The sequence below is a fragment of the Bemisia tabaci genome, chromosome 4, assembly GCF_918797505.1.
Source record: "Bemisia tabaci chromosome 4, PGI_BMITA_v3".
NCBI classification, from domain to species: Eukaryota; Metazoa; Arthropoda; class Insecta; order Hemiptera; family Aleyrodidae; genus Bemisia; species Bemisia tabaci.
In genome coordinates, this window is record NC_092796.1 from 14,067,980 (window position 1) to 14,084,115 (window position 16,136).

Below are 16,136 nucleotides of genomic sequence, written 5' to 3' on the forward strand. Positions count from 1 at the left end.
TTAAGTTATATCGGTATGCTCTGAGTCTGATACGGTTTTAGGACGATGGAAAGACCCCCGCCGTATCTAGAGCAATTTGAAAAACGGGGGTCCTTAAATTCAGTGGGTGTCGTTTTTCGAAAGCATCGAGCGAATAACACGGGAAGAAATAGGATCGTCTGACGACTATCCTATTTTTTTCCGTGAATGCTCATCGAGTCGGTATAACTATTCGCGCTTTCTGGTAGATTTGTTGCCTATTAGGCGGTTTTGAAGGCGAATACAAGATGTTTGCTGTGGCATGAAGTGAAATAAAGAGAGGGTATCGATGAGGGCTGTTCTTTGGCCGATCCTGGATTTCTTCAATTCTGCGAGTTATTCCACCTTGAAGGTCTATATTTTACGTAATGCATCATGATTTATTCATAATCGGCCTCTTTTTGGATCTACTTCTGGCCTGAATGCCGATTTTGGTGAAATATGCGGGTTTTTCAATTTGTGGTCTAACGCCAAAAAATCCGTATTTTTCACCAAAATTGGCCCTCCGACCATGTTCAGACCATTCTTAGGCCCGAAATGAGACCGAAAATGACTCAATCATGACCTCCAACAAGCAAAAAATCGTAGAATTAAGGAAATTTAAGCAGGGTGGCTCAAAAATGGCCCTTATCGATACACTCCACCTTCACGTCTATCAAACAAATAACTTTTCGTGCTCCGTAAATACTTATCGGAAGGGACACTAGTCGAAAGGGCGGAAGCCACACTAAGGGAAAAAGATACGGGCTATATAGACATACTGTCCGTTCCGGGCTCAGAGGTGGAAAGTTCCGGGTGCTGAAACTGTAGCTTTGACTTCTCCGGGTGCTACGCCCGGAACTTTTGGCCTCTGAGCCCGGTACGCGGACGATATTTCTATGTAGCCCGTAAGTACGGCTCCCACGGCCGAAGAGTTTTTTTCAGTGCACGTTTTGTTTCCAGTGGAGTATATGGTCGACTCCTCAATCCTCCATTCCCGTGCACGATCGACCGAGCCACGGTTTCTTTGGTCCATGCCACGTAGAAACCGAGAGTTTGAAACTCATTACGAAGCGCGGTAGCATCGGCGCGTGCGGCGTCGTCGCTTCATTTCCACGGTCTCCAATTGGACGTATTTCTATCAAACGGAACTATGTGCCATATGACGTGAGCCCTGTTATGCATGTATTCTTATGGGTCTCAGGGCTCATGTCTTAATGTACATAGTTCCGTTTGATGGAAATACGTTCAATTGGAGCGAGCATGTCTCGTGAGACGCGTCAAGCGGCGGGCGCATCTATGAAAGCGATACCCACCTGCTCTCGTGATGACATCGACGGAGCTCGCCCAATTTCAGAGAAACCGAATGCACCGATCGCCGATGCCCATGCCTCAATTTTTTCCGCTCTCCATCCTATCGAATGACGAGCAGGCGTCGCGTCGGAGTGGTGCTCCTCACACTTTACGCACGCAGACCTCGCACGCAACTTCCAGCCGCTTCACTTTCCATCCAGCTCCATGTCGATCGGTCCAGTTCCGCGATCGGAATCGTTGCTCCGATCCATAGAAGTTCAGAAATACGCATTTTTGTGGTGAAATTTTTCTCGAACAAGCGCGTATTAGCTTCAGAATAAGATAAATAGGCTATAAAACAGAAGATGAAGGGGTGTTTAAAGCGTCCTTTTCTTCTTCTTCGTCTTCTTCTTCCTCTTCCTCCTCTTATTCTTCTTCTTTTTCTTCTTCTTCTTCCTTCTTCTTCTTCCTCTTCCTCCTCTTATTCTGCTTCTTTTTCTTCTCCTTCTTTTTCTTCTTCTTCTTCTTCTTCTTCTTCTTCTTCCTCTTCCTCCTCTTATTCTCCTTTTTCTTCTTCTTCTTCTTTTTCTTCTTCTTTTTCCTCTTCTTTTTCTTCTTCCTTTTTTTCTTATTTTCTTCTTCTTTTTACTTCCTCTCCCTCTTCTATTTCCTCTTCTTTTTTATAATCATCCGTGTCCTCTTCTTCTTCTTCTTCTCCTTGTTTTTCATCATCCATGTCCTCTCCTTCTTTTTCTTCTTCTTCGTCCTTGTTCTCTTTTTCGTCTCTGTCGTCATCTTCTTAGTATTCTTCTTTTTCTTTTCATGCTTCTTTTTATATTCTTTTCTGTATTTTTTTTCTTCGTCCTACTCAATTGACTGTATCACTCACATAGCCTTTAAAGCACCACAACAAATGAGACAAATGGAAATTGGAAACAAACACAATATAGAAACAGAGCAAGAGAAAAGACGCGCGTAAACGGCGCAGAGATACAACTATTTGTGCTTGATGGATGTCCGTAATGCATCTGCAAAATTGAAGGCGCGATGGCACGAGGCGTGAATTCATGAGATGTTGCTCAGATTCGCGAGGAAAATTAAAAAACGAGGCTTAATATTGCGTCTTCCCTATATTCGGCTGTGTTGTTCACATGGCCTTTGGAGCACCACACCAAATACGAGAAAGACAAATGGAAACAAACACAACATGGACACAGAGTAAGGGAAAAGACGCGCGTCGATGACGGAGCAGATATACAACTATTCGTGCTTGATGGATGTCCGTGATGCATCTGCGAAATTGAAGGCGCGATAGCACGAGGCAATACGAGGCATGAACGCGTAATGCTCTCAAGCTTTATTTAGACCGTATTTAGCAGAGAGGAATCATGCAATCAGCCATTGCATTTAACCGTGCGGTTTAATTGTTTGCAAGAAAACGTTTTTGCGGACTCTTTTGAAAATTTTAAGGAATTTGCTTCGCATACTGTACAGAAAATACTTTGAAATTTGGACGAAAATCCGCCCAAGTGTTTTCATATAAAACATTTTTTGAAATAGCTAAAGTGGCTTGGTCCCTTTCTGCTAGTCGCGGTCCATTTCGTCCTTGAAACCTATAAAACCAAGGAAGGTGGGGTTCGCTGAGCGTCAATTTATTTCTTAAGGGTGGTCCGATTTTGCATTATACTATGTGTGTCACGAGGGTGAAAGGAAGGAAGTAAATGTCGGAAGCAGTACATTATTACGGTAAAATGGGCACCCTTTTACATTGTACACTTATCGCAGCCTGTATCGGCCGGAAGAGAGTAAATCTACGGCGAAGCTTTTACCCAAATCCTCAGGGGCCGAATTTTATCGATCGGAAGGTTAACATAACCTCGAAACCGATGGGCACGACGATAGTCCGATTGCATCATCCGATGCCAATTAAATGCTCGATTATTTATTGCACTCGCTCGGATGTGTGGAGTAAAAAGAGGAGAGGAAATGAAAGTAAAAGGAGTGGGAGCTCACAGAGGAGTGGCTAGAACGAGTGCGCAGAGAAATACACGTTAGTGGAGAAGCTTAGCCCGAGGGTCTCTTTGAACACATGACCGCGGAGAAAAAGGGGCGAGAAATTGAGAGGATATAGAGGCGTTCACTGACAAGCCAAAGAAAAACGCCGTATGAGCTTTCGAATGTTGCCAAATCTCCGCCGATTTAATTTTAAAGGAAAGTTTAAAGTACCTCTCTTTTAAATTTCCGCTTACATTAATTCTCCACGATTTCCATGAAAAAATAATCGCAAATTTTTCCAAGAGATTGGTTTTTTTTAGAAGAGTTTAGGCAATGCTCAAGTGCTCATACGATGTTTTGCTTTGGCAAAGCAGTTCTAACCGTAGACTTTTTATTTTCTCAATCCGAGAGGATTAGATAAAAGCTGAGCCTTGGGTTACGAATTCTCATTGTCGGGCGGTCGGCTGAGGGCCCGGTTCATGAAGTTTCGTGGCAAGTATTACTCTCGTAGCTACTTTCTAAGTGTTTACAACGAGAATATGTGGCGGGGAAAAGGAAGTTACGTCGTTTTACCCGTGAGAGTCCCACATTTTACAAATTGGGACTCCTGAACACCGTAAATTGTATCGATTAGCTCATGCAATCATGCATGCACTGAAAAAAAAGTTACGGGCTACATAGACATACCGTCCGTTCTGGGCTCAGAGGCGGAAAGTTACGGGTGCAGGAGCCGTAGCTTCTATTGCTCTGGGTGCTACGCCCGGAACGCGGACGGTATGTCTATGAAGTCCGTAAGTACGGCTTCCACAGTCGGAGTTTTTTTTTCAGTCAGGGCTTAGATTTCACGGACCAAGTTTTCCCCTTCTGTCTCATACGAAATATGCACACTGAAGAAAAAGTAACGTGGTATGTAGACATATCATCCGTTCCGGGCTCAGAAGCCGAAAGTTCCGGGTGCCGGAGCCATAGCTTCGATTGTTCCGAGCGCTGCGCCCGGAACTTTCGGTCTCTGAGCCTGGAACGCGGACGATGTGTCTATGTAGCCCGTAAGCACAGCTTCCCACGGCCGGAGTTTTTTTTTCAGTCATAGGGCTTAGATTTCACGGACCAAGTTTTCCCCTTCAGTCTCATACGAAATATGCACACTGAATAAAAAGTAACGGGGTATATAGACATATCATCCGTTCCGGGCTCAGAAGTCGAAAGTTCCGGGTGCCGGAGCCTTAGCTTCGATTGTTCCGAGCGCTGCGCCCGGAACGCGGACGGTATGTCCATAGCCCGTAAGTACGGCTTCCACGCCCGGAGTTTTTTTCCGTGTATGCAAGGGAAATTGGGACTATGTGCCGCTTGGAAGTCCGGACAGATCGGGCACACTCACCCGTTCCCGAGCTGGCCGACCTTATACTCTGCGTGCTCCGACTGCCCAGTGCCCAGTGCCCGGCTCGGATGGATTTTCCTCGCTCATCTTCGCCGGGCGGCGCGCGGACACGAGGCAAGCGCGACGACCTTACACACCTGGGACCCGGGGACCGAGTCCGCTGGAAAATAATAACGGAGAAAGTTTCCCCGGGCATGGAGCAGTCGAGCACCTGGCTTCCAAGCCCGGAGCCCGCGCCGCCACTCAACCGCTAATTCCCGCTCACCGCCCCGGCTCGCTTAAAGTTCAACTCCCGGTCGCTTCTCTACTTTTCATGGCGAGGAGACACGGGATTGCGGCCGGTTAGGGATCTGTACCGGAGACACAGTTAACTGCCGTGCGATTGCGTTTTTTGATTGAAAATGTGGAGAAAGTGGAGTCGGCGTGATCATGAGGTCATCGCTGTTTCGCCTTCGATTTTTTAGCTAGGCCAGAAAATGTTTTCGCACGACAACACTGACTGTGCTGAAGGAAAATGTCGTGTGAACATTCGAGAGTTGCCTAATTTTCTAAAATATATCGTTTATTTCCAAGGAAATTTATGAATATTCTTCCTTGATATTCCGGCCGCTTAAAGTTCAACTCCCGGTCGCTTCTCTACTTTTCATGGCGAGGAGACACAGGATTGCGGCCGGTTAGGGATTTGTACCAGAGACACAGTTAACTGCAGTGCGATTGCGTTTTTTGATTGAAAATGTGGAGAAAGTGGAATCGGTGTGATCATGAGGTCGTCGCTATTTTGCCTTCAGTTTTTTAGGTAGGCCAGAAAACATTTCCGTGCGACAACACTGACTGTGCTATGGAAAAACGTCGTATATGAAAATTCGAGAGTTGCCTAATTTCTTCAGGTTTATGAATATTTTTCCCTGAAATTTTCGATAATTTCAGGTGAAATCGCGAACAGAATTATCTGAATAATTGCAAGAAAAAAATTCTCGAGTTTTCTCGAAAATTTGTGTTTTGTCAAAAGTTTCATTATCTTTGGAAAATTTTGAGCTCCTGCCAGGACACGACCGATTAGAACTTAAAATTACTTCTTCTCAAAACCGATTTCTTAAGCTGCAAACTTCCAACTGTCCTAAGGCGTTTTTTACACTAACAAGGCCGTAAATTACCTCCCTGTTAGAGCCCAAGAGTGCACCGATGACTTAATTTTGATTGTCTTGATATTAAAGTTCTTTTTTACGAGGACTTTTTTTGTGTAATGTTACCAAATCGCTACAAGGACTCGCAGGCCTTCTTACCGTATAACTTTTTTCTCCCGTTCACGAATCAGATATCAGAGGGGCATGGAGCACTTTCTCAAGGCTGACCCAGTGGAGCCTCGAAATTGCAGGCAGGGATCGGGCGGTCAATCCAACACCCGGTGACCAAATGAAGGCTGTTAAACTGGGTTGTTAGAATGCAAGCGTCGTGTTTCCATCTCTCCAAACTGGCTTTTGTTCAAACTAATTAGTCTTCCTAGCCGAGATCGCTCGTTAAGATTGCCTACGCCAATCTTGCGTGCAGCAGCCCTGCCGTGTACGACAGTTTTATGCACTGTCTATGTGTGTACGGTATGATTCATTTCTCCTCGCATCTGCGGCACCAGAAATCGAGTGCATGCAACTTCCAATACAATTTGAGCGTGACACTTCGTGATCGGCTGGGGTCGTTGAGACCAAGTGATTAATGAATGTGTCATAATTTAAGCATTTTTCGGTAAAAGGGCGTATTAGACTTCCAATGCTGCTAAGATCGTGCCACGTAGTTATCCAGTTGTAAGTACTTATCCAACCGTTTTGCTATGAATGTTTCCCTAAATCTACGCGTATAGTTTTTCCTCCCTCTTGTAAGTCGACTGTGAATGAATTTTATCTGCCGCAAACGCTGTGAAAAATTGCACATCAGCAGCATTCCAAGCCTTGTACGCCATTTTTCCGAAAAAGTCCTCAATTAATCAGTTCCGCGAAATCAAGTTCTTACATCTATTAATGAAGGAGGTGATAGAGAAGTAAAAAAAGGGCAAGTCACCGATAACATAATACACAAGTTTAAGCAATAAAATGAAACCATTCCTTGAAGAATGATGAGTAGAGTTTCAGAACGAAAAATGATGAATCATTGATTTTGTTTATTCCGGCGTATTTCCGCCTATATTGTCATTCTTGATTGTTATTGTTATACCTGAGCTTTCCATAAACTTTTGAACAAGTCGGTTTTTTTGAACCTCTTCAATAGTGATCTTTTATAGAATGATTTCAGGAAATCAGGGGAATAGAAGGGGACACTGTTTCATTTTTAAGTTCAAAAATTCGCTCATCTAAATTTTAGACTCAATCGTTGTTCTTTCGTTTTTCCTTCATGGACCAAAAGTTTTTGCAAATAATTACCTACACCATTGCCTGAATATTTTGGTGCCAACTGCACGCACAAAAACCGAGACATAATTTTGAGCAACAGATCATTTTATTTCCTGATTACGATGTATCAGAAACATCAACTAATTTTCTCAGCCAAAATTTGAGTACCCTGCTCGTTTGACTAAAATGTAAGTCATCAAAGTTATCTTTGCGCTATCTTAAATTCATGGCCTAGCGCTGAACGAACCACCCTGTATGTCCGAGATCATTAAGAATAATTCGAGCTATTCAACCACTCTCTTCACACGAGAACTAGTTCCGCGGCCTGATCCGACCTCTCGATATATTTTAATCAGCCGATGAATTCACTAACAGGGGGAGCCGAAAAAGAATAATTAGGAAATTCCTCGTCCCGCTTTTTAAAGCACCCTGACGTAATTCAGTCGCATAGTCGAGGGACTCGCAACTTAAAGTTGAAGATTCAGAGCCTCGTGTACGTGAAGAACTTGATTTGTGAGTTCGAGGCCCGGATTTCAAAGTCCGGTTGTGCCAAAAAAAATCCGGATACAGAGGAACTGTTTTTGAGCAGCTCGAGGTGCGCGTTAGTTCATGAGCGCTAAAGCACGTTTAAATACATGTAGATCGAAATCAAGCCTAGCGAAATCTTGATTGAAAGCGAACACTGAAGAAATTATTCTTGAAACTATACGGAATGTTTTTTAAAACTGGTTTAAAAGAAAAGAAGGAAAGAAAGCACAAATCACAGATAAAAATGAAACAAAAATAACCCCATTCACCATTTTTAACTTTTGCAAAGTCCTCAAAGACTATTTTTTTTACCCAAACCCTTTTACCCAAATTGGTTTCATTACAATGATGGAACCCTTTTCTGTAATACTTTTTGTCACGTTGAAGAAAATGTTTGTCCTGTCATGCAAAGCGACTCATTGCGTCAGGTAAAATTTTAGTTGTGACAACGGCTGTCTCCTTGCCGCATTGAGATTTTTTTAGTTGTGATAGCCAAACAATTTTATCATACCTAAAATATTACTTGGCGCAACAAATCGGAATGGATTTCAGACTTTTTGACGTACCCAACGTGATTTTAGTGTGATTTTAACTATGAAGAGAAGATTTATTTTGCTGCATCTCTTGCATGGAACAGACTCTTCATGAGTTCTTCGGAGTCGGGCAGTGTTGAAACAAAATTTGCAATTCTAGTTGCAACAACGAAAGTTTACTTTCATTCTAAAGTTTTTTCCTCATTTACACAAAAGTTTTTCTTTGTTGCGATCAGTCAAATTTTTCTTTCGATCAGTGAGCCCGCGCGTTACATTTACCTCAGTCGCGGATTTGGTGGCAACGAACCTTTCGACGGATCAAAGTCAACCTCGTTCAAGGTCACCGAGCACAGCCCAATCCTAATTCGAAACCGAGACAACCCGTTCAGTGCATGATAGCAGATTACAGGATCCTGAAACTCGCGAGACGTGATTACGGGGTGCGTTGGTCTTGGTGCGTACTCCCACTTATGCCCCTCGGACGTGCCAGTGTATTCTGAGGCTCTGTCGCCAAATTTCTTACAAATATTCATTTTTAAACTCAGCCCCCCCCCCCCCCCCCAAATATATCCCAACAGTTTACTGTTTTGAAATTTCTTTGGAGGAATAACCTAACATTTGAAAATGAAGAAATAATTTTGACTTAAGAAATCTGATTTAATTTTTTTTTTTTAACCGCTGACATCTGTGTCGAAAAGATCCTTTGGTATGCTTGTATAATTTTATAACATGGGTATAACACCGTAACGTGATATTTTGTCCTTTTTTTTAGAAGGGAGAGGGTAGAAAAATCCGAAATTTACCGTTATAATCTTTGAACAGCCCCTTGTAACAAAAATTACTTGTCTAGCTTTTCTAGCCGTGTGTGTTTTAAATCACCACAAAAGTGCTAAAAATATGCATCACATGTGCACACCACATGCGTATTTTGGTCCAAAAATCTGGACGTTACCGTTAAGTATTTTCAGGACGGACCTTAGTAATAAAAATTACTTGTCCGACTTTTCTAGCCTTGCGTTTCAGTCTCCAAGGACACGCTTATAATGTGTATCACAGGCGCATGCGTACATCCTTACTTTTAGACTATTTAATACACCTCAAGCTTAAATCTTACCGATATTCGCAAAATTTTTAAGTATGCTATACCGTCTTGGGAAAAAGAACGTGTCTGTAAGTTACCTTAAGTTACCGTAGGCCTAAAAATGTGTGGCGATTAGGCTGTTTTTAAAAATGAACGGTTCAATTTTGCTACCTTCTTTTCTGTTTCAAGTTCCCTCCAGCGGCATCATCTTTGTTCATTTTTTTAATCAGCTTTGTTCCGTTATTTTGAAACTTCTACTCCTTTATTTCCTCCAAACGCAACTGCTCTATTCAATTTTTCTATACCATACTCATCAAATTACAGACAAGACGCTGTCTTCACTAACTTATCACGTCCTCAAACGAATCAAGCGCTTCCGTTGAAAGTTCGTTTCTGAATTTTTCATAATGATCCGGCGTTTTGAGCAAATTGAAAGTTAAAGAAATCAAATTCATGAGTAGGCAGCAGACGCAACCACAGAAAATTGTCAAATTTGGCTGAGTACTCGTTAATAATAGGTCGACGCCAACAGACCTCTCTCATTACTAAAATTACTAAAAATAAGACGGCGCGGCGGTGGAATCGCATCTTCAATCATTTTAAAAATTATTTCAGGTATACGTGCCTATCCGCCTTAATATTAGACCATAGTGGTATGGAAGCATCTCTGGCGGAGGCTGCTAAGTAATAGACAGTGGTTGTGTATTTAACATTCAGGGTTCGACCTTATTATCCTAAATGTCTGTCCCACCGTGTTTTATTAAATTAACCACCAACATTTTTCTTTTTAAATTGCAAACTTCAGGAGACCATAATTTCGTTTTGGTTTGACATTTTTGGACGCTTTTGGTTCCAAAATGTTCGTAGAACGGTTAGAACCCCCCTCTCTCTCTTTCTCCCCCCTTCCCTCACGATGTGGTATCAACAACACAAATTCGAATTTTTTGGAGTGAGTTCTCTCTTCCCGTGGACGCTGATACGGAAAAATGATAATTCACTATCGTTCACAGCAAGAATCTCCTTCCTTTTCCTCTTCTCCTCTCTTGAGGCAGTGCCTCCCCAGCAACTGTGCAAAAATGCCGCTGCGCTGGTACAACGACCTGGTAAAAGCGTTACTACGTACGCGTCTCTTTACAATCCTCTCATCTTTTGAATGTCAAACATGCAACTGTCGAAACTCGCGGAGCACAGGAATGACATAGGACGCGAGACAAAAATGAATGCCTACGAGAAAGTTGTAAACATGAGCTCAAAGAGTCATTTCTTAACGCATGACACTCATGACAGGAGTTCCAATACTCGGAAGCCACGCTCTAAAGCTCGTGCCAATATTTATGGATGATTCGTTGACTTGGATCCGCATTGAGTGAAAGCTCAAAAATCGGATGGAAACAAATTTAGTGGAATTTTGCCTCCATTTTGCCTTCAAAATGTAAGAACATGATGAATACAGACATGACGTCTCCAGGAATAAGTTTTTTAGAATTCAAAACCTGTATATTGATGCAACTGTGTGAAGATTGATTGAAGGTAAGTTTTTTACAGGAGGTGGAGAAATGGTGCTGGGTCCACACCATTTCGCGGGGTAAACAAAGCCAAGAAGTTCCTAAAATTATAATTAGAATGAGAGCACGAGAAAAAGATGAGTCCCGATTGGAGCAGAAATATTCTTGAATTTGCTGCCAATGAGAAATTTCTCTTCAATCAAGAAGAATCGATGCTCTTAAGAATGAAACATTGACTTGATTGATTTGAGCAATTTTACTCGTGATTCAAGAAGAAATTCTCTTGACAGGAAATTCAAAAGTCACTTTTCTCAGTGAGGTAACTGAACCTGGCGACAAATCTAAGAGCCGAATGTCGTGATCTTCACACAATACCCAATAAATCCAAATTTCGTGGATTTCTAAACTCCATTGAAAATTTCCAGAGAGAGGGAGAGACGAGACGCTAACAGAGAGGAGACTAAAGCTCGCAGGAAACAATCTTCACAAGTCTCCGTCTCGGAGATAATTGAATTCGTGGGTTGCATCCTGCAAGATTTTCTTGCATCATAATAAATACTCACTCTCATCTTCGGCGGGATCAACGGGTCGATGCTGCAACAGTCAACGCCCATTCGAAATTCGACCTCGTTTATTTTCGGATCGTATTTAAATTTTTCTCTTTTCCGTTTCGTTTCCTTCGGATTCCGAATCGGATTCAACTCGAGAGAAAAACCTCCTAAAGTACTTGTAATTGATCACGTTTTTCGTGTTTTACCAAAGTAATTCCTGAATGACTGACGCGTTGCCTGTATTCGTCTGATTGATTTTTCGGATCGACATCAAAGTGCGCTTCGAACTAAGGACAAAGATGCATTGTAAGAGGATATAACGCACTTCGAACAAGTCACATTTCTCACGTCCTCTCTAAGTCGGTCGAGTTGTTAACTTCCTCCTTTAAATACCCCGGGGTTTCTTTTCCAAAAATTTTCAGACTGACTCTGTTTGATATCCATTTACCTCAAGCCAGACATTTTCAGGCTGAATGATTTAATTTCAGCCAGGTGGACCGAATGACATTCTCCGATCATGAATCAGTTATCAATTTCAAAATCTTTGTCTAAAGTGTGCACATATCCTACCTTTTTGTAAATTGAATCGATTGTTTTGAAGGATATCTTGCTCCGGAAAAAATCGCAAAAAACGAAAAAAACTACATTTCGAGGAAAATGGTCGGTGAACGGGAAATATTTCATAGTACAGTTATCTAGTTTTCCGAATAAGAGCGTCTTATCGCCTAAAATATAAGACTTTTTGGTCCTTTAATAATGCAGTATGAACTTTTTAAAATATCGATCCAGGTCTAAACAATCGGAACTAACACCTATCTTTTCAATGTAAAATGAGGAATTAAGTTTTTTCCTTATTTTTGGGGAAAAAAATAAAACTTACGTTTAAACCAATTTCCCGCAGCAAAACGGAATTCTCTTTTTTTTCAACTTGTGCAGTTGTCGAAGCTCGACTTTCAATTATGTTAAAAAAGATCTCACGATTTTGAAACTAAAGGTTTTTTTTATGAAAGTTTAAATGGTCAATAATGAATGCAAAATACAAACTGATGACTCACTGCTAAACTGTGGACAGACAGTGCCTCCCATGTCGTTTATGTTGCAAAGGACGCTCACTGCTTTTTGGGCGTAACATTCAAAAACCCCAGGAGCATTTTTTCCTGCTGGACCTCACGTGGGGACACAACCGCCGATCCGTCGCCGAAGGAGATGTAACTTTCGAACCTGTTTCGATATCGGCGGAGCACTCCTTTGTCTTGCATAAAGTTTGTCACCGACGCGACACGACGGCCGCTCCGGTTACGCAAAGCAACGCTCCAAACGCTGTCAACTTTCTTTTCGCCGTAACGAATCGAGAAATTCTTTTGTTACGTGCGTTTCGAGGGCCCCTGTTTTATCATCAATTTGAACTGTCTAATTGTCATCTCTCTGCATAAAATTAGAATGTTGAGTCCTTGAGGAGTGAACACCCACAGAGGCGGATCCAGCTATTTGGCAGCACCGGATTAACTCCATTTAAGCCTATGATAAACAATCGATTCTTGTCGGAGCACCTGGCCCCTCCAAGAATCGATACATTTCCATAGGTTTAAATGGGGAAAAACAATATTGCCAATTTGCTGGATCCACCAATGGGTTGGAATAATAATACGGATGAAAAAGCTTACAAAGTGGTGGCCACGCATTGGACAATATGGCTGTATACGCCCCAAGAAAATCTAGTAGCCGGTACTAGACATTTTATAATTTACCGTATTTAGGAAAAACACCGTATGAACATTTAAGTGATCCAAAATCTCCTCTGATAAAATACGAATTTTCTGCAACATTTAGAAATTTTCCCGTCTAAATTTAGAGAGAATTTCCATCTATCTAATCCAATCTAATCTAGCATGCCTGATTTTAAAGGAAAATGTTCGTACCCTTTATCCGAGGAAATTTTAGAACATTCGAATGCACATGCCGGCTGCTTGCCGGAATAACACGGCTACCAGATTTCGCACGAAACATAATATGTAGATGGACTATCACTACTAATATACTAACAAGATATATGAGTGACTTGAAGGATATGGCGCAGAAATATGTGTCTGAAATTTCGAAATTATGACAGAAAAAAAGTTCGAACTGAGTTTTTGATGCTGAAAAACTCATGAAGAAATCAACGGCTTCTGCTAAATCACCTCTTTTATACTCAATGACAAACTCTCTATCAATGACTTCTACTACAGCACTTCTGAAAGCAACCAAAAAAATGGTTGCTCTTTGCCAAAGTAATTTTTTGAGAAGTATGCGGCATTCAAAGAATGTCAGCCTCAATTGCTTTAATTTGTGCGCAAAAATGTCGTTTTTTAACAAACTCATTTTCTTTGCCGGCAAAAGCTGTACAATGTGCTGCCGCGAGTTTACTGGTAGATGAACTTGTGAATCCACGGCCTTGTTAAAACCGACGACCCGTGCGATGGAACAAGTTGCAGAGAAGTGCTCATCTGAACAAATCTGAGATTCGAGTTATCAGTCATATCAGCATTTAAACAATGGACGCAACAACAATAGTATGAACAGCACTGTGTTGCTCTATTTTCCCTTTCCCTCATCTTCCGCCTTTTTCCGGCCATGCCTTGCATCCTCAATTTTTCTACGTTGCCATATTGTGGAAAATTCCACTCTTTTTTTACTGTTGTACTTTTCTTTCTATTTTACTTATGATTCTACTATAATTTCTGAATATATTCCGGAGTTCATTTATAACAGTGCTGAATTTATTTCAAAGAATTATTTTTCCTTCCTTCGTTCCTATTAGATATTGTTTTCTTTTTTTCTTTTTTCAAACCCAACAAGGTAACATCATGAAGAATCAAAAACGAGTTTTCCAATTTTGTGTCTAAAAGTTATTTTTCTTTTTTTTTAAAGAAAAGAAAGGGGGTGGGTCGGTTTTTTCCGAGAAATTTCCATTTATTCATTTCTCTCTTTCATTCTTGGATCGCCTCTGTTAAACTTATTCGCGAGAGCACCGAAACTTTTGCACTCTGAGCCCGAAGTCTTGGCGCCTAACTCACTTTTTTTGCCCAGTCGCAGTCGGTTTCAGTTTTAATTGCCGACTAAAAACTCTTTAACCGAAAGATGTGTTTATTTCTGTCGGAAGTTACTGACCGGCGCCGTATTTCTCCGCTTGTTAAGCCTTACGCAGCAGTTCATTCATCACGTCCATTAATGAATGAGTAGACCGGTGCTTTGTTTTCCATCTCAGCGCTTTTCCGCTCATCGCCGCATCCGTCTATTCTCTCATTCATACTTCACTTCGTGTCGTTGAGGCAATCGTCTTATCAATGATACGTTCCAAAAATCATCTGGAATATCAGCCCAGAGTAGCGCATGTGTACATGCATATTTTTTTGTTTTGATTGTTTGTATAAGTTTTTGAAATCCCCCGTTAGATTTTTACTTGATTTCTTCGATTGTAGATTTAAACAATGAAGTTTTGAGTCGGAGATGATAATTTGCATTTTGGCTCTACGTCCATCGCTTGGATTGTTCTGTGTGATTCCTGCAGAATGCTCCATCTGAGAGAATTCAGAAAATTTTCGAGGGGTTGTTGTGTTCAGTTTCATAATCTTTCCTAACCTACACGAATTAAACAAAATAATAGAAATGCAATGAATAGTGTACACTGGAAAAAAAAACGCGTCGATCTAGAGTCCAGACTCTTAAAAACATTGACAAGAAAAAGTACTCTTGATTCAACAGGATTTTTGCTTAGATCAAGAACCAAGCCTCGTAATTTGAGCGGATTTCCTTTTTATCCAAGCAAAAATTCGATTGAATCGAGAGTATTTTTTCTTGTCATTGTTTTCAAGAGTCTGGACTCTAGATCCAAGCGGCTTTTTTTTCCAGTGTATTATTTTTGGAATTTAAATTTCCCGGAGTTTTTCGATGACGTTTTCTGATTGGTTAATCAGACGAGGACCAGCAATGAGAAAGGAAATCGACACAGACGTGGACACAAAAACGGCTCATATTTTAAGCGCTCAGCCGATAGGCAGCGCTTTTTGATTTCGACTTGCCTCTGAGTACTAGTATACTAGTGCTAATGCGTTTAAATGGCGCACCAGCTCATCGATGTTTAGGCTTTTTTTTTTGGGGGGGGGGGTCTATTTTTAATATAAATAAAGCTGTGAAAACTGTATTTTATGCTTTTAACGTAATGCGAGGGTTGCAGCAAGTGCGGTGGTAACGATCGAAATTGCATGACTCAGAAATTTCTGGCGGTAGAGTAATTCTTATCGAAATTGATCATGAACTCAAATGAGCTAAAAAACGCGCCTGATGAGCTCAACGGTGAGCTCATTTTCGGGAAACAAAAATACGCTTTTACGGTTTCCTTGGTAACCTTTGTTTGCTATCAGCTGATGTTTTATTTCCATTACCCAGCCAAGTCGACGGAGTTTATACTTCCTTTCTTCACTAAATACATTTACTAACACCTGAGCGATTTTCTAATACGACAGTATTAGAACTTTCCCGCTTGTTTTAATATTGTAATTTTTTTTTGATATAGTAAGATAGTAATTTATTGGTTTGAATGTGTTTCAGGCGAGATCGTCTACGACTCGATCATCCAAAATAAGCACAAGACGAAGACCTACTGGGAGCAGCTGATGATGGCCGCGGAGATGGGGACGCAACCCCCAGCGCCGCCGCTGCTCAAGCAATTCAACGGCGACTGCCAAGACGACAAGGCCCACAGCGAGATCTCCGAGGACTTCTACGATGCCGAGTCGCACAACTCTCTTAACTCTCCGGAGCTACACTCCCTCGAGGCTGGCCTCGTCGGCCCCAAAATCGTCGAAAAGGTACGGGCAATTTTATGAACATGGCGAATCTTTCTTTCAGCATC

The 16,136-nt window shown here is 41.6% G+C and overlaps 1 protein-coding gene across 9 annotated transcripts in view; it reads left to right on the forward strand.

Annotated features, from left to right (window-relative positions):
- mdu (mitotic spindle positioning protein meduse) overlaps positions 1 to 16,136 on the forward strand; it is a 234,064-nt gene that overhangs the window by 180,885 nt on the left and 37,043 nt on the right. For all 9 annotated transcript variants that reach the window (XM_072299387.1, XM_072299379.1, XM_072299380.1 and 6 more), the window contains one exon: positions 15,833 to 16,092. In XM_072299387.1, coding sequence (XP_072155488.1) covers positions 15,898 to 16,092 — 195 coding nt within the window. In that variant the 5' untranslated portion in view covers positions 15,833 to 15,897. The remainder of the gene's footprint in view (positions 1 to 15,832; positions 16,093 to 16,136) is intronic.